General features: G+C 38.7%; 1 protein-coding gene across 3 annotated transcripts in view; it reads right to left on the bottom strand.

The window, feature by feature from the left end:
• Positions 1-26,522, bottom strand: part of MYRIP (myosin VIIA and Rab interacting protein) — a 211,339-nt gene that overhangs the window by 108,113 nt on the left and 76,704 nt on the right. For all 3 annotated transcript variants that reach the window (XM_082295624.1, XM_082295625.1, XM_082295626.1), the window contains exon 3: positions 7,756-7,977. In XM_082295624.1, coding sequence (XP_082151750.1) covers positions 7,756-7,977 — 222 coding nt within the window. The remainder of the gene's footprint in view (positions 1-7,755; positions 7,978-26,522) is intronic.

The following is a 26,522-nucleotide window of genomic DNA, read 5'->3' as shown; positions in this document are numbered from 1 at the left end:
TAAGAAGAGTAATTAACTCTCTAACCAGACTCATGCAGTGCTTATCTGAAAGACAAAAACCTAGATGCAGAAAAGATATGCTACTACAAAAAAAGTACAAGAAACCCAAATACTTAATTCAGCACACAAGTTTGGAAAACTTCATCTTTGTCAGAAACAGAGCAATTGCTTTTTCCACCTTCCTTTTCCCTCAAGTTGAAGAAGCAGGATGAAACATGTGAATGTAGAATCTCATTCTTACCAGAGACACTTAAGCAGTGAGTGCTTCAGTGTCTATTTCATGTGAGAGATGGGCCTGAACAATAGGAACATGGAGTGACTTATTTACTGATGTGGTCAATCTTTTTTAAAATGACAAATTAAATTCTCACTTTAACTTCTTTGGTAGCACAAGAACACTTTAAGAGGGTAATACTGCAAACTGCACTAGCCAGAGGAAAGACACATTTGTTACTGCCATTCGCTGCCACTGGCTACAAGTCTGGAGGATTTCCAATTTTCTCACCAAGAAGAAAAACCCCTTTGTTAACCACAGCATTTATAATGCTTCTAAGGGTACCCACACATAATTGGGCAGCTGTTCACAGTTAACAGGATAAATCTTTTGGAGGAAAAAAAAACACTGAGGAAGCATAGAGCTCCTTTATCAATAGGAAGTAGGATAAAAATAATATAATTTGGCAAAATAATCTGAATTACTTGTGGACAGTCAAAATAGTCTTCATATACAGACTATAATGAGAGAGTCAGAGAGGCATACAATACAGGTATAAAATAGCCTTCTCTCCTTGTGCAAGTTATATAGAAGCTATTTAGCTTTAGTATGTGGTGCTTTAGTGGGAGAAGAATCTTCCTTCACTGCACCATGGCACCACCTCCCGGTTCCTCAACTCACAGTGGGCCCCACCACACATTATGAATAGAAGCCACAAAGAGCATGCACACAGCATATCCCTTGGGGACTGGCAGAGTGCAGGCCATAAGCTGTCTTCACTCCTTAAGGTGGGATTGTCAGCCTCAGCTGAAGCAACAGACCAATTTCTGTACTTTGTTACAGCTTGGTGTTTGCACAAATACAACAGAAGAAAACAGGAAGACTCACCAAATGCTGAAACAAACATACATCAAACCAGGTAGCAATCTTTCACTCGTGCTAATTGAAAAATGTTCAGTGATATGTCTATGTGAAAGGGCACTCTACTCTGCTTAAAGCTACCACTGGAGTGTTAACCACAGCACGACTTCTTGCTTTATCACATACATTTTATGATGAACAGCACATGAAGTTCCAGTTGCAGAATTGACACAATTTCCATTAATTGTGCTCTATACTTACGATTTTCCATCTCGGGTACTGTAAGGCATGATGTCCCCACCTGACACTTAAGTGCCCATACTTAAAGAATCTTGTGCAATTTTAATTAGCTTTTAATTTGTCACCTTCACTGAAAGTCCCTCAGCTTTTGCAAAACTGAAAGGCTAAGTAAGTCCAACCTATAATTTGTATGCTGCTTATTATGAGGAATAACTCTGTTACATCCTTTCATATCCAGCTCCTCCCAGGTTAGCAGATCCAATATTTTTGCACGTTATTTACGTAATATTTATTCCTACTAGGGAAAATGTTTAATAGCCTTTCTTACAATGACTTGCTGAAGGTAGGTGAAGCCAAACACAAGCAAGCATTTATATATTAACATTGAACATAAAGCCATGATACTCTACCCCTCATTCATTCCCTACAAGAATCCAAGCACTTACCTTTCTGTGCAACTGAGAAACCCAAAGGCTTAGCCATGTTGACTGCAGCAAAACTCATCTAATAAAAGTACATTAATAACACTTAGTGCTTTACAACCAGAGCACTTAACTTTTCAACCACTCACCTCTAAGGCGTCAGGATCATCAAATCCATTCTGTACATGGGGAAACCTGATACATGGAAATTTCCCCAAGGTCACTTGACAGCTAAAACTGGGAACCAGAGTTTCTAAAACACTGATTAGTCCTCCAGGCGTTCAGGCACACGTTCACTTCCAAGGCTACTTAAAGCTAGAAAAGATCACCTAATTAGCACTTGTTTTTAGCTGTTTTAATAGAACTCTCTTTCCTACTCTCCTCTTCAATTCCATTTTTAGATGCTTTTCTTAAAGCTGAGTGCAGCAATGCAGTCTACTGTATGTTATGCAAGTTCAGCTTTATTCTGTCTAGCAGAAATGAAATCTTCACAGTGCATACTTCAAAATAATTAAGATAGATCAGTATAGCAAAAAACCCAGCAGAGATCAACCTGTCAAAGCAACTAGTTTGCACATTTCTCTCTCTCCTCATCAAGTTAGGGAACAACTGAATAAACCAAAGACTGTTCTTGGTTTCAGTGCAAAATCAAAGCTCTTGTCCTTGCTCTTCATGGGTACAGTGAGCAAAAGGATATGCTGTCTATGATCTACTGTGATGCTAAAGCATAGTAAGGACAAGGAGGTCAAGAGGCAGGATACAAAACAAAGAGACAGGGGCAGGATAAGGAGGAAGAAAAAAAATTGAATAGAGCAGCATGCATTTTTTGGAAGGAATTGCATCAATTTCTACAAGTATATACATCTGAGAAGAATAATTTTCACTGCAATTTACTTAAAATTAGCAAATGCCTTAAGTACAATATGAACGGGATCATTCAGAGAACTTTTTAAAAAGCAGAACAAGAGCCATACGGGTCAAATGAAGACAACATGCACATGGTAGAACTAAGACTTAATTATCTGTGCTATGCCACAGAGCAAGTGAATGTTCCTACACAATTCTATGATCTCGGAAGCAAAAACACATTTCCTGGCATTTACTTGACAATGTCACAGCTTCCAAGTTCTGTAGAAGTTCTCACTAATGTCAGACAGGGACCTCAAACAGCAGAAATAGCAACTGTCACAAAACTGTACACAAAGCTCCAAGCTATGGCTGAGGCAGACTACCTAAAATACATTTCGGCTTCCTTTTACCAGATGGTTGAGCCTGCTTGAAAGCAAAACACAATTGCTAAGCAGCATTATATCTTCCTTAGTTTTCCACAACTAAGTCCTGAAACTGACTGTTTTGTTACAGCCAAATGCACTGACAAACAAATACGAAGTTCAGTTATTAACTAGAAGTACTACTTTTCCTCAAGTACCATACCAAGGTTCTGCCAAATTTTGGTGCTTTTTTCCTCTTTTTCCCTCTAAAGACTGTAAAGAGTTTTACACTAAAAGTTGCATCAGCTAAGCAGAAGAGATGTATCCTATCAGTAGGCTAACTTCAACTTTATCATGTTTCCACAAATACCTGCTTTGTTCTGCTGACATTAAAACACATTACATTGTTTTACAGAGCCCTCCAAACAAAACCGTATTAAATATAAAGGTTTTATTTAGGACTGTTCCTGAGGCTGGCAAAGCTTCTTTCTATTTGAAGAGTGTTCTGCCAGCCAAGTGAGTCTAGACTTTTATCTTCTGTTGCAATTTTCATTTTATCAGAAGCATTGCTCCACTTTTACATTAGTGCTAATCCCAATACAAGTCAGTTGCAGAAAAATGTACTGGGTTCTGCAAGTAGAACTAGACCTTAATGCATTTCCTCAAACCTCACTCTGATGTGCATTACAAATCCCCATGGCATATCTAATTAGTCTAGCTAATTTTCAAGTTCCAGTGAGACAATTACATTTGCTACTGATGCAAATTGTTACAGTCTAGTTATATTTGACCAGGCACCTCAACAAACTCAAAAGAAAATGTAATGAACATTCAGCCATAACTCTGGATTGAAGAGTCAATGAAGGTAATTGAGATACTTTTGCTTTCTTCATTTTAAAAGCAGCAGTTAAATTGGGAGTACGAAAACCAAAGTTAATAAAAAAAGAGCAGTTCTCCTAAACTTTCAAATAAATCTGTGCTGCAAGCAACCAGTGCGACAATTTTTGGGACCCAGTTTGAGCCACCCAAAACATCACTTTGACTGCAGGAAGTCTGAGTATGTGCAGCATGACTGTTTTTTCACTAGTTAATGACACAAAAAAGGAAAGGACCAGTGACTAGGTCTCTGTCTCTTAATAGCTGTTACTAGCAAAGGACCATCACCAACATAGCAGCTCTTACAAAGCAGAATAATGACTTCCTGCAGACCCTCTTACCCATGGCGTGGCCCAAGAAAGCAAAGCAAGAGTCCACTAAGTGATGCACTCTCATCACCTGAGCAAGAGTTTTGAGAACAAGTGAGAAAATTACACAACGCATGGATGTGAAGGCATGAAAGGATTAGGTGCCCATGCTCCCACTCACAACAGAGACAGAAATCTTTTGGCATACAGATGGTGAGACCAGAAGAAGTGAACCAAGAATGCAGGGGGATTCATGCATAATACTCATGAAAAGCTGAGATGGACAGCCAGTTGTTTGTACACCTTATTTTGGATTGGACTCTACATACTCATACTACAGTCCAGAAGTAAAATGCAATTAGTTTAGAAAACCTGCAAAAATACGCATTTTAATGGATTATGCTATTTTAAAAAATTATTTTTATTAGTACAAGTGTTAAACTGGAAAGCAGAGTATCACAAGCAGGGTGTTCTGGGATACGGCTCCTTGAAGAATGGAAAAGTGGTCTCAGACACATGGAAAGCATGCCCTATTTCTATTAAATGAGCAAAGAACCTCTATGTCTGGCGTCAAAAGCATTAATCCAGAGGGCAAAGAAACTGTGCCTGGAATCTACTAAGCCAAGAAAACTTAAAAAGTACAGACTTCAGCAAGCTGCCTAAATACATTGTCTGACAGGTGTCTAACAAGGAGACATTGTACAAAGCTTTGGAAGAATCCCAACTGCACTATACAAATCAAAACCTTGAAATGAGTATTATATAACTTTAGCATAGAGTACTTACAGACTAAGAAGATACATATGAGAGAAGAAAACCCCAAGAACATTAATAATAGTATTCAGAGATAACTCCAAATCAAAAAGCATTTGCAGAATGTGTGCTAAATCTGGGAAATTGGGAAATTGAAGGAAGGTTCTCCTGTTCTTCAGAAGATTAATTCCAACATTGCTGTAAAGACATTTTTGAGCCTGAAATTCCATACCAAGCCCAATTTCTGACTTTTAAAAGATGCATTGCAACAGGAGATGTGCTTTAAAGGAATTCAAACACCAAAGTTTTCATTGGCTTATTAATGATGAGTTTTCTGCTTTTGGAAGAAGTGGAGATTAACTTCTTTGACCTGTTTTCTATGTTCTGTGTTTCAAATGCCAACCTGAATTTTTGCTCTCTGCTAAATGCTAATACAGCTCTCTGCCATGGAAGATGAAAAATCATCTTCAACAGAACAGGTACCTCCACTATGGTCAAGCCTTGAAAGACTAACTCAACATGTCAGATTTTCTTCAGTGTCAGCATCACCTTGGCATGGGAATCTGCCAGGACACTATTTAAAATCTACCAAAGTTGATGTCACTCATTCGGAGGAAGATAATAGGAAATAAGAGAGTCTAAAGAAAAGGGTACAACTCCCAGGAGGACTTTAAACCCAGATTGAAGGGCTTCACTTGATTACATCTCCTTTGTAGCCTTTTATACTGGAGAAAACTGCTTGTGACATCAGAGAACTCATTGACATATTCTAAATACATACTGGACATAAAACTCAGGGTTATTTGAGTACTGCTGTAGTGAGGAGCTGATGAGCACAAACTGGTAGAACACGGTCTTCAGATTTTTCTAGCCCGCTACAGCTCACTATCTACTGTGCAGTAAGATGTGCAAGCAAGTAACAGCTAAACCCAGAAACACCTCCACTACCTGTGCTGCCTTATCAAAGGAAAAAATAAAAGACACAAGGAGAGGAGCTGGGGAGGGGCAGGAGGGCACAGTCCACCTGAGGAATAAGTCACGGAGAAGACAACAGAACTCACAACAGACTGTTGTGTTTTCCCCTGTGTTTTTTCCTAGAAGAAATACTGAGAATTAAAACCCAAAAAATCATACCACCCCACCACCCCCAGAACACAAGTCCCCACCAGATCAAAATACATCAGCGCTTCCTAAGGAATACTAGCCCCTGATCTACCTACAGGGATTTGTAAGTAGTACAGTCCAATAAACTAGAACATAAAATGATTAGTAGCAGTGTTAGTTAATTTATTCACTGAAAAATAACTCAAGCTATGTCTCAGGTCTCATAAATAAAGAAAATGTTTATAACTGAGTTACAGGTGGGTGGCTCTGAGGGCTGCACAGGATTGTGGGAAAAGCCCTGACTTCAAGGGTCAGAAATAGCATTTTTGTAATATAGCTATAGATTTTTCTTCTGAAATTAAATTCTTCTGAGGCATTTTCTGTGGAGTCAGCAAAAGGTATTTTACGTGCAGTTCATCAGCATCCACAAACCTGGCTGCCGTGCTGCTGCCCGTATGGGTGAACTCGGGTTAAATGGAAGAAAGAGGTGTAATATGAAATGGTTGAATGACTAAGTTAGAAACAAGCACTGGCTCCACAGCTCTGTGTTGCTGGAAAAGATACTCCTGTCATTCATCTGCCTCCTCACCAGGGAAAAGGGGGTTTCTGTAGGTTTTCCCAGGTAAAAAGTGGAGAAGGATCAGGTGCCCCAAAGAACACAACCACCTTCACCTTCAAAGACTGATGTTTGGAAATACAGCATCGTCCATCTGGGATCCCTATGATTTTAAGGACCTGTGTCAAAGGACACACACTTAATTCACAGATACTATAGGAGAGCTTACATTTCAAGTGGGTGTTAAAGGGAAACAAGAGGGAATAGGAAGGCTTTGGTGAGCACAGGAGTATCATACAGCATTGCAAAGGGACTTGTCTCTTGTCTTCATCCTGAATTCTCCACTAAAGAGAAAGATAAAGAAGAAACAGCCATCTTTGTCACATATGTTCAGCTGATTTAGTCACCAGTGGGCAAAACTAAACCATAAGGAAATGAGTTACTTCATTCACCCTTCTCGTCTGAGTTAAAGGGTCTTGATCAGGACTACTGTCACCACAGCTACGGCTGCTTTTGGAACTTGGAGACAGGGACTATCAGTCACCATCCAAGGAACAGCCCCTCTGCTACTGTTAAGTGTTTTGCTTTGTTTTTCTGGTGCTATCTTTAATTGTTGGGGCTCAGCTACCCTCAGAAGGGTGAGATAGTGAATCCCTGATACCCTCTGCAAATAGAGGCCCGGCAGCATATTCTTAACAGATGTTATAAATTATAACAGGTTGCACTGCTATTTTCTTTGGGTACTTGCCAAAGTAAGCTCAAGGCATCCCTACCAATAAGCTGGCATTTAGAAAAGCACTCTAAAACACAGTCACAGCTGGATGATCTCTTCACAAATATTCTTCCTTTCATTCCCGACTCATCAGTGGCATTAGCTGCCAAACTATTAACTGCCTTACCACCATCTGTGCTCAGGTTCCATTAGTAACCCAGGAGTTTCAGGACATCCCAGTCCTGCACAAGCCATGCCCAATTACTGCCTGCTGTTACATCAGTCCAGCTAAACAAGCCTGGCAAATGCAACAGGTAACCAAACGCTCTCGGAACAAATTAACCTCTACAAAAACCAGGCACGTCAGGAACAAATCAATCCCTACATAAACAGGTACTTCATGTCCTATCCCACCAGAGTTAACTACTGACAAATACAAGGAAAAGCTCAGGTCAGGCCACAGCTGCTTTGCACGGTTTGTTGAACAAAAGCCTTTACCTTGCTTGCTGACAGACACTGCAAATCCAAGCTTTCTCCTTCTTCTGGTAAGTGCTGCAGCTCTTGCAGATGTTGTACTTGCATTCTTGGCACTGTCGCTTGCTGTTGATAAGAAATGTGAAAGGGGAACAGCAGCGAATGCAGCAGTGCTCATTGAACTTCTGCTGCTTGGAAAGGATGCTGCACTTGTTGCCCTCTTCATCCAACTTCTGCTTCATTTCGCTGGAATGAAAAGGGAAAGAACAAAAATATAAACAAAATTTCAATTGCAAATCTTTCTCCTCTTTTCACATATTCATGTTATACTCTACAAATAACTTTTGCAGATGTGAAATGAATATGAGAAATGCATATTCTAAATTTAGAATTGGGAAGCAAAAACTCCTATGTTCCCTTAAGTCACCCATGGCCAAACCACTTAAACTCTCCCTGAGTCACAAACCAGAGCAAAATTTACTCGGTTCCAGAGAGACAACCCCAAGGAAGCCAGGTTGCTGCTCCAGGCACTCCAGATGTGCCAGGCCATAGATGCCATGTGAATATTCAGGGCTGTTCTCAGAACCCTTTACAAATCAAAAACCAGTTTATGGAAGTCAAAAAGCTTGGTGTACAGTAATATAAAAATCCTTCCGACCAATAGTTTTGAAAATAAAAAGTTTGCTTAGATCTGACCCATGGGGTCATATTAATCATAATAGCTCCAAATTGTCAAGTGATGTTAATGACATCCTTCATTTCAGAGAGATTTGGGTGCTTTACTAGTTAGGACCAATAATAAGACAACTGCCAACTGTGAAAGTTTTTTCAGGCACTCTGCATAACGTTTCTTCTATTCCTAAGTATTCTAGCAGAAGAGCTCATTTATTTAAAAAAACTGAAATAAATTGTGTATGTGCGGTATTAAGTGAATTGCTATCTCCCATTTTACAGTGCTTTTGATATTTACAAATGAGGCAATATATTCCACGACAGCAGTAATAAAAAAAGCATGCAGAAGGAAGAGATGTGAAGGCAGACAAGTCTGCAAATTCATTGCACATTTTCTGACATGTACAACTAGGACATACCCTATGAGAAGAAAAAATTAGAATCAATGAAAAACAAGTAAAATAAACAAGTAAAATCAAAGTTTTAACACAGCATATACATACTTGTATTCATTCTATTTCACAGAATTAGTGGTGAGTACCTTACTATTTCCAATTACTAATAAAAACCACTTATAAGACTAGAGTAACAGAAAAGTCTAAACAAAATTTAGAGGTACCACAAAATAGACTAAATTGCAAGAGGACTTAATCATGACATGCTGACTTACTCTTAAATTCATGTTTAAATATCTTGCTACAGGAAAAAAGAATACACTTATTGCATACTTATTCAGGAACTCAACCAAGATCATCTATTAACATCATTATAAGCCAAGTCTGGAATTTTAAAAAGAATCACATTACTAGGCTATACATCAACTTATTTGCCACTTCTTCCTCAGATTCATTACTCAAAATAAAACCAGCCTGTTTTATGAAAATCTGACAGGTCAATTCTAAACCTCAAGTCTAAAAGACAAGTAAAGCAGTGATCTAAACCATATAATTTTTGAACTCGCACATACATCATATTTAAGCATATTCCTGATATATGACTTTTATAAATTTAAAATTTGAAAATGATGTGTGTTTCTGCTGCACACACCCTATACAAGGGTTTGACTAAATTAGACTAGGTGTTGAAGCTGATACTCTTTGGACTTTCAAGTAAATAATCTTTCTTTAGGATTTTTTTTTGTCCAGATGGCAGAACATGCTTGTTTTGCCACATTTTTACAGAATGTGCAAGAGGAGAAAGGTAAGAGATTATCATGTAAGAGACAAATGTCTGAATTATGCAAGTCAAACTGGCTTCCTCAGATAAACTGATGGAACTATCCCAGAGATTCAATGGGATGGCTAGATTAATTTGCCCTAATCTCCATTACTCCCTCCCACCTTGGTTCTACGTGGACAATCTTCCTCGTGGAACAAGAGAGGAAGTGAACTGTCTCCACGTCACTCCCCCATCCACAGGAGGCATGCTGATCTGTAGCACTGGGGCGAGACACAGGTCAGGCAGGAACTCCAGGTCCCAGAACAAAAGCTGGTGAAGGTGAGGGCTGTATGATTCAAGGAGGATTTCTGGCGTAGAAAAGTGTTTGGCAGGCCAAGATGCTGCAATCTTTGCCTCAGGATAGGGACCCCAGGCAGCAGATGCTGGCCTTCCCATTAATTGAGAATTGCTAAGGAATCGGGGTCCAGGGGAGTGATGAAAGAAGAGATTTTTGCCCTTATGGAGTTCTATTATCTCCCAGAATTAGTAACATAGATGCTTGGTAGTATCAGCCCACACACTCAACCTTGTAATGCTCAGTGGCATTTTGAACCCTCATTAGGGCTCTGATGCATGATATCAAGATAAACCAGAGAAGCAAAGCCACCAATTAGAGGGCGACAATAATGCTTACAATATAAAACCAAGGAGTTTTGTTCACAACAGAGCTAATAAAGCCTGATACCTAGAAAAAGCTGAGCACACACTGAAATCTTTTCATCAGAACAGGCATTAATTATATCTCTCTCCTCTATCTGGCTGCCAGTATTCATCATAGTGGTAGAACTCAATATCATTAAGGCATCTGCCTCAGTGCTAAACAGGATTAAAATTGGCCAATGGATTAAAAAAATAAATAGGATAGGGTTGGACAGGCTGGGAGAGAGAGCGCGTGATAGAAAAAGCCTCATTTCCACAGAAAACCAGGCAGAACAGAAAAGAAAGCAATGCACGTCTCTGACAGCTGTAGCAAATTAAGGTTCTCAGGTACTGCCTGCCAAAGGGTATTCTATAAGGAGTCAAATGGCAAAAGGGACTGTCAACTGGACTTGTCATTTGAAGCCAAAAGGCTCCTCTCCAAACTCTCTCCTTGGAAGCAAAACATGGGTTTCATATAGAAGCAAAGTGCTGCCTAACTCTGGTGGGCAATTCAACCTGCCTGGTTTGAGGAAAATTACTTGAAGTGAAAAGCAGGCACTGGTTTACTGTCAGCAATGCTGAGAAAACCTTACTTGCACATAACTCCAGATGGGTGATCACTGGATGATCACTGTGAGTGGGATGATGTGGGCTTCAATCTTGATACACTGAGAAAGTTTGTGGTACTGAAAATCAGGAGGTACAAGCTGAACCTCAAGGCATCCCAAGTTTGAAAGCCTCAGACTTTACCTTCAGGATGTTTAAATGGCAAGAAGATTTCAAGAATGTTCTAAGGAAAGGGGAGCAGCCAACAACAACTGATTGTCTCATGAAGTGAAACTCGCTTCCAAATGGACGACAGCCACCTGTGCAGGAGCTATTCCTAAGAAGTAGGCTGAACCACCCAGACATTGCAAACATTGCCCCTTCCTCCCCAGGCAACACTGTTTCTCCCAACAGAACATAGGTGAGGGGGATGGGACAGAGAATAGAGAGGGAATGCCTCTCGCTCTCTGAATGTGCCCTCATGTGTGCTTACTTCTCCAAGGAGGGAACATAATGTATTCAGAGATGTATACCTAGAATATGTGTGCAAATAAAACAAGCAACAAAATATGACTGCACAAAAAATGTCCCTGTTGGGGTAAGCATGGAACAGTGGGAAGCACGAATGACAGGATTTATTCACATCACAAGTCGCAACTGATGGGGCTCAGCTGTTATGGTTATGTGTAACATAGTAATAAGCACCTGTGGAGAAGAGAACTCTTGCTGTGCGAATGAATCTCAGATTGGGTTTCATTTTCTTTCTCAAGTGGTTGCATTTCACCGATTGCTTACAAGTACAAAAGAAGCAAAAAATACTCAATAGGTACCCAGCATGTCTATCACCAAAACCAATTCTGTCAAAGAACATTTTATTTAACTATGAGTTCCAAGTTCCAAAAAAGTTCAAAAATATGCAGATGCATATCAGATTGTTCTAGAAGCTTTTATCAATTAATTTACACAGTTTGCATTAAAAAATATGTAATAAATTTCAGTCAGTGTTTTGGGTGATAGACTCCTGACATGTAATTCCCACAAACAGTCAGATTAGGAACACCTTCCATCACACTGTTTTGGATGTAGGTTTTGCTATTATATTCTGAGGATGAATAGTTGTCTTCCCCTCATCACCCACTACGTTTTTGTGACTTTTTAAAATATAAATTAAATAGCTTTCATTGGTATGGTTTGTTTCTTCTTAGTGTCTGGAAGGTTTAAACATAATTCTTCAATGTTTGCTTGAACAATGCCTTCTCCTCTAATACATTTCTTTAAAACAATTGGTATATTTCACCTCCTGAAAACAGAAATGCAAGCTTTTTTGAGAAAAGCCTTTCTAAAAGCTACCTTTTTTTTGGTACGTTTCCCACCAATAGGCATAACTGTGATTAAATATGCAAGGGCTCAGCCAGGCAGAGCTTTAACGTCAAACTGCAAAGTCAACAGTACTATACATGTTGACAACTTGCCAGAATAAGGCAACACTGAAAGGAAGCCTATGGTGAGTTTGAGAAACAGGTTTAAAAAGTCATTGCTAAATGTATAAGTTCAGGGTGATCACACTCCGAACTTCTTCACAGGGTGCAGCAATGGAAAGGAGTCCATAAGGCAGGCAATTGTATTACAACATAAAGCTAAAAAAACCCCACCTGTTTTGCATATAACAAAGAGAACAGTCCCTGGTGAAAACCTGATAGCTGGCTTGAGCTCCAAGACAGAGTGTGTATAAGCAAGTCTGTCAGTCAAGCTCCCCAAAATGCATCTCTGTGCCTTCTCTAAGGGCTTCTCTGAGCCCAGTTATTGGGCTGTACCATCTTACTCTTGTCTCACACCAGTCCCCATTTCAGGAGTTTGAACCTGGCAGTTTAAAGGCAAAGTCCAGCTGGACTCGTTCCCATTTGCTCTGTTGCTTTCTTAAGGGATGGACAAATACAATTTTTCCTGCTGTTTAAACACCTTTTATCTTCCCCAGTAGAGCAGAGGTTAAATCTATTCTAGTTGCCTGCACAGGAAAAGAGGAAAATGGAAGGACAATGTTCCTATGAGTTACAATATAATCCCATTTGCTTCACCTCACTCCCTCCTGCTGAACAGAGAGGCAGTGCTTTAACTACAAGTTATCAAAGACAGGCAGAAAGTTTCTCCTTCAGTACTACAGCTGAGGGCTTCTGTTTCCTGTCCTTCTAATTCAAATTATAGTTATATCATAGAATAAGCTGTTTTATCCATTGGCTCTAGAGCTTTTTTTACTTCAAAGACCAATGAACACACAGCACACACTGCAAAGTGCTTTTCTGAGAAGAACAGTGTTCTGCTCAGCTGGGTAACTTGGTTGTCTCTCTTCTCTGCACCTGTTTGCACTATCTCACTTCCCAGAGTGAATTCAGAGCACTCCATGAAGATCACTGATTTGTCTTAAAACTGGTTTCAATCTTAGTTTGACAACTGTTAAAATGCTGTTTCACTCCACAGAAGAGAATGCCCTCAGACACTTTTCTGTTCAGGCATCCTCAATACTCACCTACACATAACATGCTAATGAGGCATTTTGTTTAGCACAGAATCTGGATTTCTGCATTTTCTGGGGAGCAGATGAACAAATTCTGATGTACCCATTTCCAGTCTTTCAGAGAGACCATTTTTACCACTGCACCTCATGTTTTTCCACTCCCACAGTCAATCCAAACTTGCTTTATTGGGCTAGGAGTTTTCTTGGGCTACAAAGGTCACTTAAAAATACAAGTTTTACCAATACCCTCTAAGCTACAATGCTGGAGGACAAAGGGCTTTTCATATTAACTGGGTAAAGCGTACACAGTATTCCCATCTCCACTCTCCTTAAACCTGCCAGATGTGCACCAGATGCGGGAGCTGGGGTAAAGATCTTTTAATCTGTGGAGAACATGACAGTCTCTTACTCCTTGACTACTAGAGAACAATGAGAGGGAGTCACAGGCTGAATGTGACTGAAAGTTCTCTCCCACTCACATGTTTTCAATTTGATGTTCAAGATCCTATATTGTGATAACTAGGAGTGGTTCCCATCTCAGCCCTTACTTCCTCTCTCCTTCACCCAACCTCCCAAACCTTCAGTAACAGACCAACCAGATTAGTAAACTACTGCTAAATTTAGGAAAGACACCCACTGGAAGTTTTATATGCCTGACTCCTGGGCAGGGATCTGAGAGAACTAGGCAAAATTGCCAGGGAGAGCTGCTCAGTGCCTTATCCCTTCTATGTTTCTTGTGTCTCAAAGTGTGGCACGGTGCAAACAGAGGTGAAGCTCTATGCTGACAGGGTCATACACCTTTTCCACCTGCAGTACACAATAAGAACCAGCAGGCATATGACTCCATCGCTATTTACTTTCTAAGGGTTCAGTGCTATTTTCTTTTTGCTGCCTCTTGTTCTAAAGTAGTTTATTCTTCTCCATCAAAATGGGCATCTAACACAACTTCCAGACTTCCAGTGCTACAGCACCACCAGTTTTGTTTCTGTAATGTCTTTGATAAATTTTCCCTAGTGAAACCCTAGTTACTGTGAAAAAGTGGAGCACAGGATAGTACCATGTCCCTTTATAGCAAATGCCAAGTTAATTCATTATCTGATAATCAAGGCCTTTTTTCCTAAGTTCTTACCAACACTATCACAATTGTGCCTTGTGCTATATTTAACACTCAGCACAGGAAACAGTGTTCTACACATTGCTGGTACTATCAAAAAGCCATGCTTAGCACACATGCAAAAACACCACTTGCATTTGGGAAGCCTTTGAGGAACACATATCACTTCAATCTGTTCAGAAGGATATCAATCCAGCAGCCGTAGCTGACATTTTTGGGAAGATTAGACAGCAGGGAGTGTACCGTAAATAGGGGGGCAGTGGGGAGTAACATCAAAAACATCCTAAAGCAAAAAAGCAAAACACAAAGTCTTCAGGGGGAGAAAGGGGAGTCGAGTGCTAAGAAACATAAATAGTTATGAGTAAGTAACTTGTACAAAAATCAGGAAGATTAATATTTCACAGTCCAATTATTCCAACTGCACTTATATCCTTTTACTTAAGATCTTACTAGCATCTCTTGAGGTTTTTTTTCTCTTCAGTTTTTAATTTCTATAAAATTAAATTTCTATAATATTAATGTGTATTCCTATCAAATCTCAATTTTTATATTTTTCTTTCCTTCTCTCTTCAAAAGCGGGAGCAAACAGTGATGATGCTGCATATATGCTATGCTCTGATCTGGGGACAACTTCTTTCTAAAAATAAAAAAAATCCATCACAGTGGAAACACTGTTGATGGTGTTTTGTTTTGTTTTTGTTTGTTTTTTGGTTTTGACATTTTTTTTAAGATATGCAAAAACTCCTTACAATGGGAAAAAAATTGCATTGACACCTTCATATTTCTTATTAAATACCATAAAATAAATGTTGTGAAAACTAACCTGTGAAAGTTTTGTGCTAACCACAGTTGAACCAATTAAACTGCTAATAGAATCAGTAAAGTGCCAAAATACTGAACACTTACCCTTGTCAAAAAACACAGATCAGGCACTGCATTTGCTAGAGGGAGAGATCCAGTCAGCACCAAGACAAATTGTGGTGCACTTGCCCCAGGCCAGTACCTATTTTGTCATACCAGATTCTACCCTAATCTGTTAACAATTTCGTGCTGAGGCGAAGTTGCTTCACAGAGTAACTGCTGCTGTATGACTCTATTAGACACTGTGCTAATGACTATTAGGGGAAGTTTCCTTTTCTTTTGCTGGCACAAGCACTGTCAGTCAGTGTCTATCATCAGCTGGAACTGACATGTCAGAGTGTAGATAAATGAAATAAATAGTATACTGTTATTATTTTAAATTCCATGTCATTTTGAAAACCCACAAATTGTCAAGGGACATTGTTATTTAACCCCATTTTCTTTTGTCATGTTGGATATCACAGGAGCACAGGCTGTGCACCACATTTAACTGATAGGCTTTGAAATCTTCTGCAGGCAAGTGGAGCAGCAAGAGTGAAGCAGGTTTTGAATTATACAGCAGATATTCTGGGGAGCTCTGCAGATACTGGAAATCTCCACATGAAAGCTGAAATGATCTTTTTCAAGACAGTGCCATGAGTACGGACTTCTTTGCCCTCCCATTCTTTTACTGCCACATGAGACATATGAAAAAAAAGCTGGGTTTTGACATAGTTTTTACCCCTCACTCTTCTGTCTCATTTGCTCTGCTATCTCAGTTACAGCTCAGTCTGCAGTAAGGTTGGGTGGTCTGTGTCAGTATCAGGGACAAGCACTTCTGCTGCAGATTAAATCCTATAGGACCTTCTGGTTAAATCCTGAGTTTGACTGAGAATAATCAAAAGGTGTGTATCCATACTGGACATCAACTGCAACTGATGATAAACCAGAAAGTTTCCCCCTTTTTTCCCTATTACGTCCATATTGAACCACTAACCACTACAGTCTAAGTGATTCTTTTATAATTTCACCTGTATATGCCACAGCCCTGAAATGTGACTACAAAATGGTAAGCTTTATTTACAAAAGCATTTTGGGGCACTTTCCTCTTAGATTACAAACAGGTAATACTTTATGTTGTACTACCCTGTCAAACTTCCTAACAACTTAGCAAAACATCATTAGCTTTACCACATTTCTTATATGGCTTCCCTGTTTTTTCCTTTCCCACATTTGAAAGTGATTTTTAGTTACCTGAATATTTGCTACATTCCCCTTTATCTCATCTCCTCTCAATAACTGTCATTTTGCTCTCCCTGAAGTTTATTTCTCACTGCCCATCTGGTACCTCTCCTTGGAGAATTTGGAACCTTTCTCCTATCAGATCCTGACTTTCAGTACAGGTTCATCCCTAGAGAATGATAAATACAGACAAGAATTCTTTAGAATAAAACATTTTTCAATTCAAAAAAACCAAAAAATATTTAGTGAGAATATTTTTTAAAATGTACATACTCTTCCATCACAGTTACATGCAATACATTCTTTGCATCAATGGTGGCATCTGTGAGGCCACCTTTCTTTGGAATTCAAATTTTATGTCCATATTAACTTGAAAAATTTTGTTTAATAATAGAAACACTCCTACTACATTAAACAGTTCTCTCAGTGCTCCTTTCACAGTGCCATCTGGCTTGACCTTATAAAGCACAATTCATAGCCTGGCTAGTGTACAGCAGCAGAGTAGCTGAGACAGTGGCTCTGAAAATCCCTGAAGTATTCACTATGCAACATTCTTCCCTCTTCCTGGCTGGACTTCTAGCAATACAGGCCTACAAAGATTTGTTCCAGCATCACTGTTGTTATTTCACCCTTCCCCACAGATCAGGCAGCAGAATAAACAAGAGCAGGCAGCAGAACAAGCAGCAGAGATCACTACAGAACTGGGTCTCGCAGCCTGACAAGTCAGTGCCAGACGACTGAGAGTGTGTTGTTAGAAAGAGCAGCCCAAAGATGTTCATCCTGGTCTGTGTACAGACAGGATGAGTAATGCTGTGTACTCAAGGGCCTTCTGCCCAATGAAGCCGGCTTTGAAATTTGGCCATCCCGACCACTGCCACTCCAGAACCCAGGGGGGACAGGAACGTTGGGAAAGCCATGTCCTCCACAACCCCCCATGGAGAATGCAACTCAGACAAATCCCCTCCCACACCAATGTCCACTGAGTATTTTGCCACTTCCTGCAACAACCATAAGAACCCTAATGTGCCAAAAGAAGGGAGCAGAAGGCATTAACAAATGCTCTAGGCCATCCATGGGCTTGTTTCAGATGAGACTCCTGTGAAATCCCAGAATCACACCACAAAGTTCCCATTAACTTGCTTTCAGTGTGAATTCCTTGCAACTGTAGCACTCAACATTGTATTTTCAATAAGTCTGCATGTATATAGCTCCTAAATTCCACTTCCCTAGTCCAACTCCTCTTCATACTGCCCGTGCTCCTAACATATAGTTAGTACTGGTCTTTGATATTCCACATGGACTGCAATTCAAGTAGCTTTAAGACTGAAGCCCTGCAATTCCAAAGAGTTGCCATGTGTCAAAAAACAGCAGCTCGATATTTTTGCAGATTTAAACATATAAACAACTATTTTCTTAATGATAGAAATTGTTTGCAATTTCCATGTAGGTTTCGTTTGTTTTAAAGACAAACAAAATTTTAAGCTTAGAAGCTTAGAATTACCACACACCCGTATCGTACACAAGAAAAGTATTCTGGCAGACAAAGGAATCTATTTTCACAGAATGTACTTTATATTTAATGTGATGTGTTACCCTGGTGTGCTTCATACCAACAATATTAATACCTTCTGAAAGCAGCATCGTATTTTTTCTTACAAACTGGACAAATGTCTGCAAGGGGGCAAGAAATATCGACCGCACCTCCACCTCCTCATTCCAACACACATATTTGTGGTAGTCCTTTAAAAAAATACTGTCATTTACTACTCCTATAGAAACACGATCTTCAGTTAACATTTTTGTAATACTTCGGCTCTCTTACAGTTGATGTTCTTAACTTAATCCAGAAACTTTTCAATACGGGAATGTTTCTGCAAGTTTAGTAACATACCGATATTTTAACATACAAATGAATATACAGTAATGGATTGAAAGGAAATCATGGTAAGCAACCATGAAAAACAAAAACCCCAAATAATTCAGATTTCTTTTAGAAAATAACCATCTTTATTCTTTAGCTTTGACTAGAGGTGCCGCTGTTTAGTTTTACTCTGCATATGTGTGTGAGCATGTATACACTTATAGATAAACTGCATTATTCAATATCCCTTGCAAATGAAGACCAGGATTCTCACCCACCTAGTACTCTCCATACCCATCCCCATGGAAACACAGTACTATGGATTGTCCTTGACAAGGCAATTCAGCTAGAGACGAGGAAAGACAGGTTACCAGACAAGCAGCATATTACGGAACTAGAGATAAATTAAAGCCCTCTCATGCAGATGCTCCTACAGCTGTACGAATCCCAGTTAATCTTCCTTAGCCCACGATAGTACGCCTCACCCCAGACACAGAAAGCTAAGGTCAGTGAACTGTCCCAGAGAGGAATGGACAAAGGAGAACTTCATAAAGCTGCCATTTTCATTCCTCTTCTCAGCCTGTCTGTGTTCTCTGATCTTCGCAATCAGCTATCTATCAATCTGAAGTACAGCAAACATACTTCAGTGGGATGTTTTTGGTGAATGTCAAAACAACCGAAATAACACAAAAGCTTTTTAAAAATGGAAATTCACCTAATTCACAATTAGAATTCAGAAAGATGATTAGGTGGTACACATTTAGAAAAGACAGAATAGTTCTTCCCCAATTTTAAAATAATGTGTTTTGAATTTTAAAAATGTCACTTTGTTCTGACTTTTTCATAATAAAAGAGTTTCAAATACTATTACTCAGTTCTTCTGTGGATAGTATCATTCAGATATCTGATGCTTCTCTTCTCTCCCTTGAGCATTTTCTCTCTTCAAAAGCAGCAGATGGAAGACATCTCCCCTGTGGGGAGTTTGTGGCACAGTCAAACCCCAGACTTGGTTCACATACTTGGCACAGACCCTGTGGCTGTGTCTGAATTTGTGAGATCTGCTTGCACCAAGAGCAGATCAGTAGCCTGAACTAGACAATGCTGAAGGCCTACACCTCCACAGCATGTAGTTCTGTGGCTTTGCTTCAGGGAAGACAGTGTGATTCCCTGCACCAAGCATTCCCACACTGCACAGAGTCTGAACCTGTCTGCTTGTGTGATTCACTGGTTCAGAAATATTGACTTAGTTATTTACAAAAGGAATCTAGCTCACACACCAAAACCAGCCTGTAAACCATAGTGTGATAAGGGAGGAGGAGTAGGCTTGCTCCAAAGCTGTAGCTTCTGATTAGGAATTCTTCCTCTTTTAAAAGAAATTGCTGGGCCAGAAGACTTGTGCATGGGGTTTTGAAAACTGCCCTTGAAGTAACATTAGAAGTTCAGTGTATCATACACCCACTTCATTTCGAGACGTATTCTGGATTGGTATACTTAAAATGTAGCTTTATAAAGCATTCCCAATAGGACTGTAGTTTGCACCAGTTAGTTTGAAATACCTTTGAACATAACTGATTTAATTCTCCATAGCACTGCATTGGTTCACGGTGGTGTCACTCCAGGAATTTCATCAGCTGTGGTCCAAGAAGACGGACAGGGTAATGGAACAAGGAGACAAAAGCTACACCTTTGTAGCTATGGCCTGAAATTCTACCAGAGGATGGTCAGGTTTTTTTCAGCAGTAGAAAATCGGTACAGAGTAACCTAGGGATTCTCTCATGAAAACACAAACACATTTTCTCAGACTTTGCTGCTGCTTTGATTAATTCCTCCTTCCCTTCCCATGCTTTCGAATGAAACCAAAGCGCTACCAAGCTGCTCTCCTCATAGATACATGTAGCTTGGATTTACCTTCTGGGCTGAGCAGCAGGAGTGACAGTCTGTGGGCAGAGAACTGTCAGCAGACAGTCCTCTCCTAAAGCCCTCTTTTGCGTTGATGCACCACCACCTGAATTACAGACTAAATCTGCTTCTCATGTGTGACTGTAAGTAATTTAAAATTAAATACATCAAAAGGAGAATTACTGCTTTTAAAGTAACAACTAGTTCTCAAAACCAAGTATTTATTCTTGAGGAAAAAAAGAAGAGTGACCATGAAACCCTAATCTTTCAAAATAACTAGAATATAAAATCATTGGCATATCCATAAATTCAGGACTTCAAAACTTGCTTGATTAAGTCATCTCACGGGACTATCTCTGTAACTGAAATACTGGTTGATTTATAACAAATATCAAAATGCATTTAATTAAATTTCAAGTGGAAGAAGATCCTCCAGTGGGAACCATAACAATATAATTTAAAATTATACATTTATACAATTAACAATTAAAAATTCTAATGTTGAGAGAAGAAATATTTCTTTTTAAGAAATTAAGTGTTCAGTTTAGTTCTACACATTTAATTGCAAATACGTGAAAAGACTAAGGAGTGACCAACTTGATGCTTAGAGGGTAAGAGAAATGAAAGTGGAAATCTTCAAAACAGTTCTAAAATTCATATTTAACCAAGATTTTACTGCTTAAAAAAGGCATACCTATGTTTTCTATAAATATTCCCTAACTGTGGAGCTGCCTTCCCATTCCTTTCCCTTCCAAAGAAAGCAAAGCAATCACCATTCATTTTCTGTTTGTTTGCTCACTTCTATCCTATGCCACACTTACAGCTTTTACACTTCTATGTATTTTCTGTCTAACGTATAAACATCCTGGAAAAGGTGCAAGTTAAATTCAGAAAATATGTCATAGAGGGTCAAAAGGTGGACCACAAGAACTAAAAGTCAAGTAGTTCTCCCCACAAGCAGGGGTGGAAGAAGCATGTAATCAGTTGGAGTTAGTTGTTGGAAGTTTAGCAGCCACTTATGCTCAGTCAAAAGAGGAAAAACACAAGCAAATACTGAGATTGTAAGATGACGGTTTTCTTTACAAACAAGGCTATGCAAATTTTTTACACAATTCTTTAGTATGCTCCTGAACATTTCAAGGTTGTTTCAAACCACCATTGTAGGCTAAGGGTGCAAATTGCAGTTACTGTGGCACTATGTGTAAGTCAGACATTAAAAAGGCAGTATTTTATAACTTACAGCAAAACACAAAAATCTTCTAAAAATCTTGATTGACAGATGCTTATTTTTACTGAGAAAAACAGTTGCACAGATTCATTCCTAAAGCAGAAGGCGAATTATACATAACATTTTTGAGAGCTCTGAAACAGAAATTGGAATGCACCAACACATATAATCAAGGACCCTCCCCTTGAGCAAAAAAAAAAAAAAGCAAAGCTTTAGAGGAATTCAGCATGCTGATTATATCTGTGTAACTACAAAAGCAGATAAAACAAAAGCTCTGAATACAATCAATAGTTTATAAATCAAAGCAAAGCCTTACTTCAAAAACCAGACGGAGACTTGAGAAGAGCAGCTGATTTATAAAAAACATTATTTGAAATCAGCAAGGAATTAAAGCAAAGCATTTCTCTTTCTGCTATACAGGCAAAGTATGCACAGGCTCTAAGGCACATAATCAATTATGGAGAAAGCTGTAGCATCTGAAGTATTTTCTCCTTGAAAGAAACACTGAAGTTACAAAGATTCCCTTGAATGCAGCTCGCTTCATTTCTGAACAGTGCCACCACAATCTGTGCCCAAGAAGGACTTAAACCACTCTACAAATATATTTAAGCTCCCCAGCACACTTAAAAAACTGAATCTCTAACTTTGCAAAAATACCAGTTAAGGTTCACATGGGACAGATCAACATCAGTTACACTCAATAGCTAGAAAATGAACAGACTAAGCTCAAATAACACTCAATAACTAAATAATTATAGTGATGCTATAAAACCTACCAGCAGTTTCAGAGATTTTTGGCTGTACACTGCCCAGCTAAACCCCAGAGCAAAAACCAAGCAATGCAAAGCAATAAAAAGACCCAATGTCATTAGATTTGGTCATCTGCACTCTGTGATCAGGACAGATTTTTCAAAATTGCATTCTGAATGTCTTCAGTCTGTCTGTACAGGTACAGGTGAATATTAGATCATACCTTTCACATACTGCATATAACTCGAGTAGGATGTTAAAGATCAGATTTTTGGTTCCTAAGTTATGGGATGTAGAATGACAGGTGTTTTACGGGAGCTTGTTTTTCAGTGAAAGCTTAGCCTTTCTTGAAAATCAAGTCCCTTAAATTTCTTCCTCTCTTCTTCTCTCTTTGCATATCTCAAAATTTAAAGATCCAAAAGCCTTGATCAAATCTCTATTGTTAATTACTACAATATCAGCTCTTGTCAAACTCCATCAAAATGGGTTATATTCAGCACACTATACCAGAATATTTGCACTTTTTTTTCTATCTTAAAGTTATACTACAAACATCCAAGTAAAAGAAAATGCTGTGCTGAAGTAAACTATATGAATTGCCTCTACTCTGTGTAGCTGAGACGTTTCTCCAATAATCTTCTCAAAAGTCATCAATGACTCCAACTTCTTCAAAACCCTTAACAGTAAGATATTTGTTTACAAGAGGGTAGAAATTCCCAGATTTATTATTTAATCAGGAGAACATAAAGGCAAGTTTGTAAAAGATCAAAGAAACAGAGATGCAGTAAGAAAAAAGTGAGCTACATAAATTGGAGAAACATTTTAAAATATTTATTATATGCCTGTTACATTTGTGTTTATGCAATTATAGCAACCAAAATCCCAACCAAACTCTTTGAGAGCATGCAAGTATTTTATCTAAGGAGATCTAATTTTCTATTCAATAAAGCACAAGTGACTCATTTTGACTTCCTGGTTAACACTACTACAACCCCAAAACAACCTAATAAAAATAAAAACATGGCATCTAAATTTAATTAGGACCCTGATTCTCACATCTGAGATTGACAGGGGCTTTGTCCTTCAATAAAGTAAGAGCATAACAAAAGCCATTCAGCTTAACCCACAACACTTTGGTATGAATGTATGTGACCTAATATGAGTGACACAAAATTCACCTACTTCGGTATCTTATTATTACACACTACATCAGATACAGCAAGCGTAACAGAATCTGCCACTTGGAAGGAACAAAAAATGGTAAGAGCAATGGCATTGAGTTTAATTAGCAGGCTGGGTATTTCTAAGATGTCTCTGACTTCCCAGTGCCAATTATCCTGATATGTACTATTTAATCAAGCCACTGAAAGTGGATCCTTAAGGGCAATTATATAATTCAGTAACTCAAGCTAAGTTGCCTTCAAGTCAGTGAAAATATTCCTCTTCCCCACAGGGAGATCTTTCTTAAGCTTGGACATGTGCTTATATTAAAATACACTGTATAGGATTCAACATTTTACTTAGGATAGCCTTCCCAGAGCACCAACAATTTATTCTTAACATTTGTTTTGTGGTTTCTTTTACTCATTCTCTTCACCAGCCTGTGTGTTTGCAGGTCATCAGCTAACATTACATATGCTGTAACACTGCACAAAGAAACAACTTCTCCCTTCACCTCTGCTCCTCCTGTTTTTCTACCTTCTGCTAACGCACCGATCCATCCTACAATACGTGCAAGCAATAACTACACACACCTGTTGTCACGAGAGGCTTTGTGCTGGCACATCCAGAAAGGAAATCACGGCAACTGATGCATTTCAGAGAGCATTGGTAACGTTTCAGAGAAGTGTGGCCAGTAACATTTACCTCATCTAATACTAGGCCTAACCATGCAGTAACAATTCCCACTCCATTTCATGTTTCCAAATGTTGCCCAAGGAAAAGGAACTATAGAGGTGTCATTACAGTACTGCCCTCTGGAAATAAATTTCACCTTTCATAAGCAAAATGCTTATTCACTCAAATACTGCTAAATAAATACTGTGTCTATTACCTTTTTCACCAATATGGATTTTAAACCTGATTATCCCACATTTTGCTTAAGTAGAAGCAAAAATCTATCTTGCTTTTTTTTAGAAAAATATTAGTTTCAGATTCTCCAATATATTAATTTAATTTTCTTCTTCTGGTGATCTTTTCCAGCAAAATTCTCAACCTGAGTTAATTAAAAATCATCTGCCTCCCTTAAGGCTTTCACTCAGTCTCCTGAGCATTAGAGCACTGAGTGCATTCCTTTATATTGACTCTGGAGCACCTGGTATTGTTAATTGTCTGCCAGAGACCAAGGAATTCATTGGCATATTGCAAAGATATCAGGTACCCTAGCATAGAAATTTATTGTGCATACATATATAAAAAAATCAAAATGCTCCTGCATGAACCATGCTTTTTCCATGCCAGCCCAAACCCATGTGTGTAAAGAGGGTGACATACAGAAAGTATTCCTGCTGTACACTCTGCTCTTGCTGTTGTTATTCCGTAGCATTATCATTTTCCTCCTTCCGCTCTCCGAATTTGGATTTTCACACACATCAAGCTTGGGAGACGTTTAAACTTTTAAACTTAAAATTGAGTATTTAAAACATTTCCAGTGAATTGTTTAAACGACAGCTAGCAACTTATCTCAACAGCTTTTTCATGCAGCTTCACTAAAAAAAAAAAATCTATCTCAGAATTAAATTTCACCCTTTTTTTTCTTTTGAAGTGCACATAATCAAAATCTGCAATCAACATTACAATAGTTTGTCAAGGCTGCATCCTGGGCTGTCTGTAACAGACTTTGAAGCTTACACATACCTCCCCCACTTTGATCAGGGTACCTCCCCTGCCTATTCTTTGTATTGTTCCTCCTTTTTCCCCTCCCCTCCATATTTCAGTTTAGTGACTAACAGTTGTGAAGTGACAGACTTTAGGCTTGGAAAGTAAATTCCATGATGGACTATGGTCCATGTAACACTTGGGATGGGCAGGAGTTTTTGGAACAACAAAAGTTTGGGGTCTTTTCTCTTCCCTCCCTGCTCCTGTCTGTAGAAATAGTCTTATTCTTCAAAGAGTGCAAGTTGCTGTTGTATCAAGGACTCATAACATGAATTTTTGTTGCTTGTCTGCTTGTTCAAAATCCCTGTTAAATCTGAACTTCAGTATTATTTGAAAAATTAATTCCCTGGCCTGACCATGCAAAAATAATTGGATTTATGTAGAGTAAAGTTGATGATGGTACAAGTATTACCAAAAGGAACTACAAGAACATTTAATTCTATACCATGTAGTATCTCCTGTACTTTCATTGTGTCCTCTCTTGGCCTTTCTGTAAGGCAAACTCCCTAATGAAAGCTCTCATTATTATCTATTAGCTCCCATCCCTATCAGAAGCAATGACTATTTCAGGCAAGAAGGCACCTTCAGACTGACAGTGGAATTACGAGAGGACTACATTTCATCATAATCTTTACATCTTCCACTGCCTACCTTGCACAGGCACAGTTTTTGATGAGGTATCTTCCTATCAATTTCCCATGAGTTTTCAAACTCAGTACACCACACCTGGCTAGGTCCCTCTATCCAGGTGGCATTGACCAGCATTTGTCAAAAGGGCAAAAAGCAGAAAAAAAGAGGGAAAAAATTAAAACAAAACAAAAAAAACCCCAGTCCAGTCAGAGCTTGAAATAAACCATTACCTACATCCTTGCAGACACCTTTGACTTCACCTAATTGAAATCCTTCTGTTGCTTCTGAACACCTTGCCATTAATTTCTAAATTATTGTTTAATAAGCTAATGAATAGAAGCCCTTCAATATGAAGCCCCACATGCTTCTAACCAGAGCTGAAAATTCACAATTTTTTCCTACTTATTAATTTAGTTGCAGTTTCTAATCTATAGCACTTCTTTATTTCTAACCTCCTGATAACATCGTGACCTTTTCTTCAAATTCTTTTTTAATGAGACTTTTTTTTCCCCAAATGTTTTTGGAAATTGAAACAATTAATACTATGGAGTTAGGCAGAGAAAATAGCAAAAAGGTTAAAGACTAGAAATTTAACTCTGACACATGGAGTATGATATAAACTATAGATGTTATGGCTACTGTTTTTTTAAATATTTAAACAAACACTAATGGATTAATTGAAATTGGATACAATTCCTTAATAATGCAATCCTCCAGAACACTGGTTTTATTCTTTCTTCATTTGCTAAACGGAGATGCAACA

Source organism: Coloeus monedula, assembly GCF_965178545.1.
Source record: "Coloeus monedula genome assembly, chromosome: 1".
NCBI lineage: Eukaryota > Metazoa > Chordata > Aves > Passeriformes > Corvidae > Coloeus > Coloeus monedula.
This window is presented reverse-complemented; position numbering and strand designations above follow the sequence as displayed.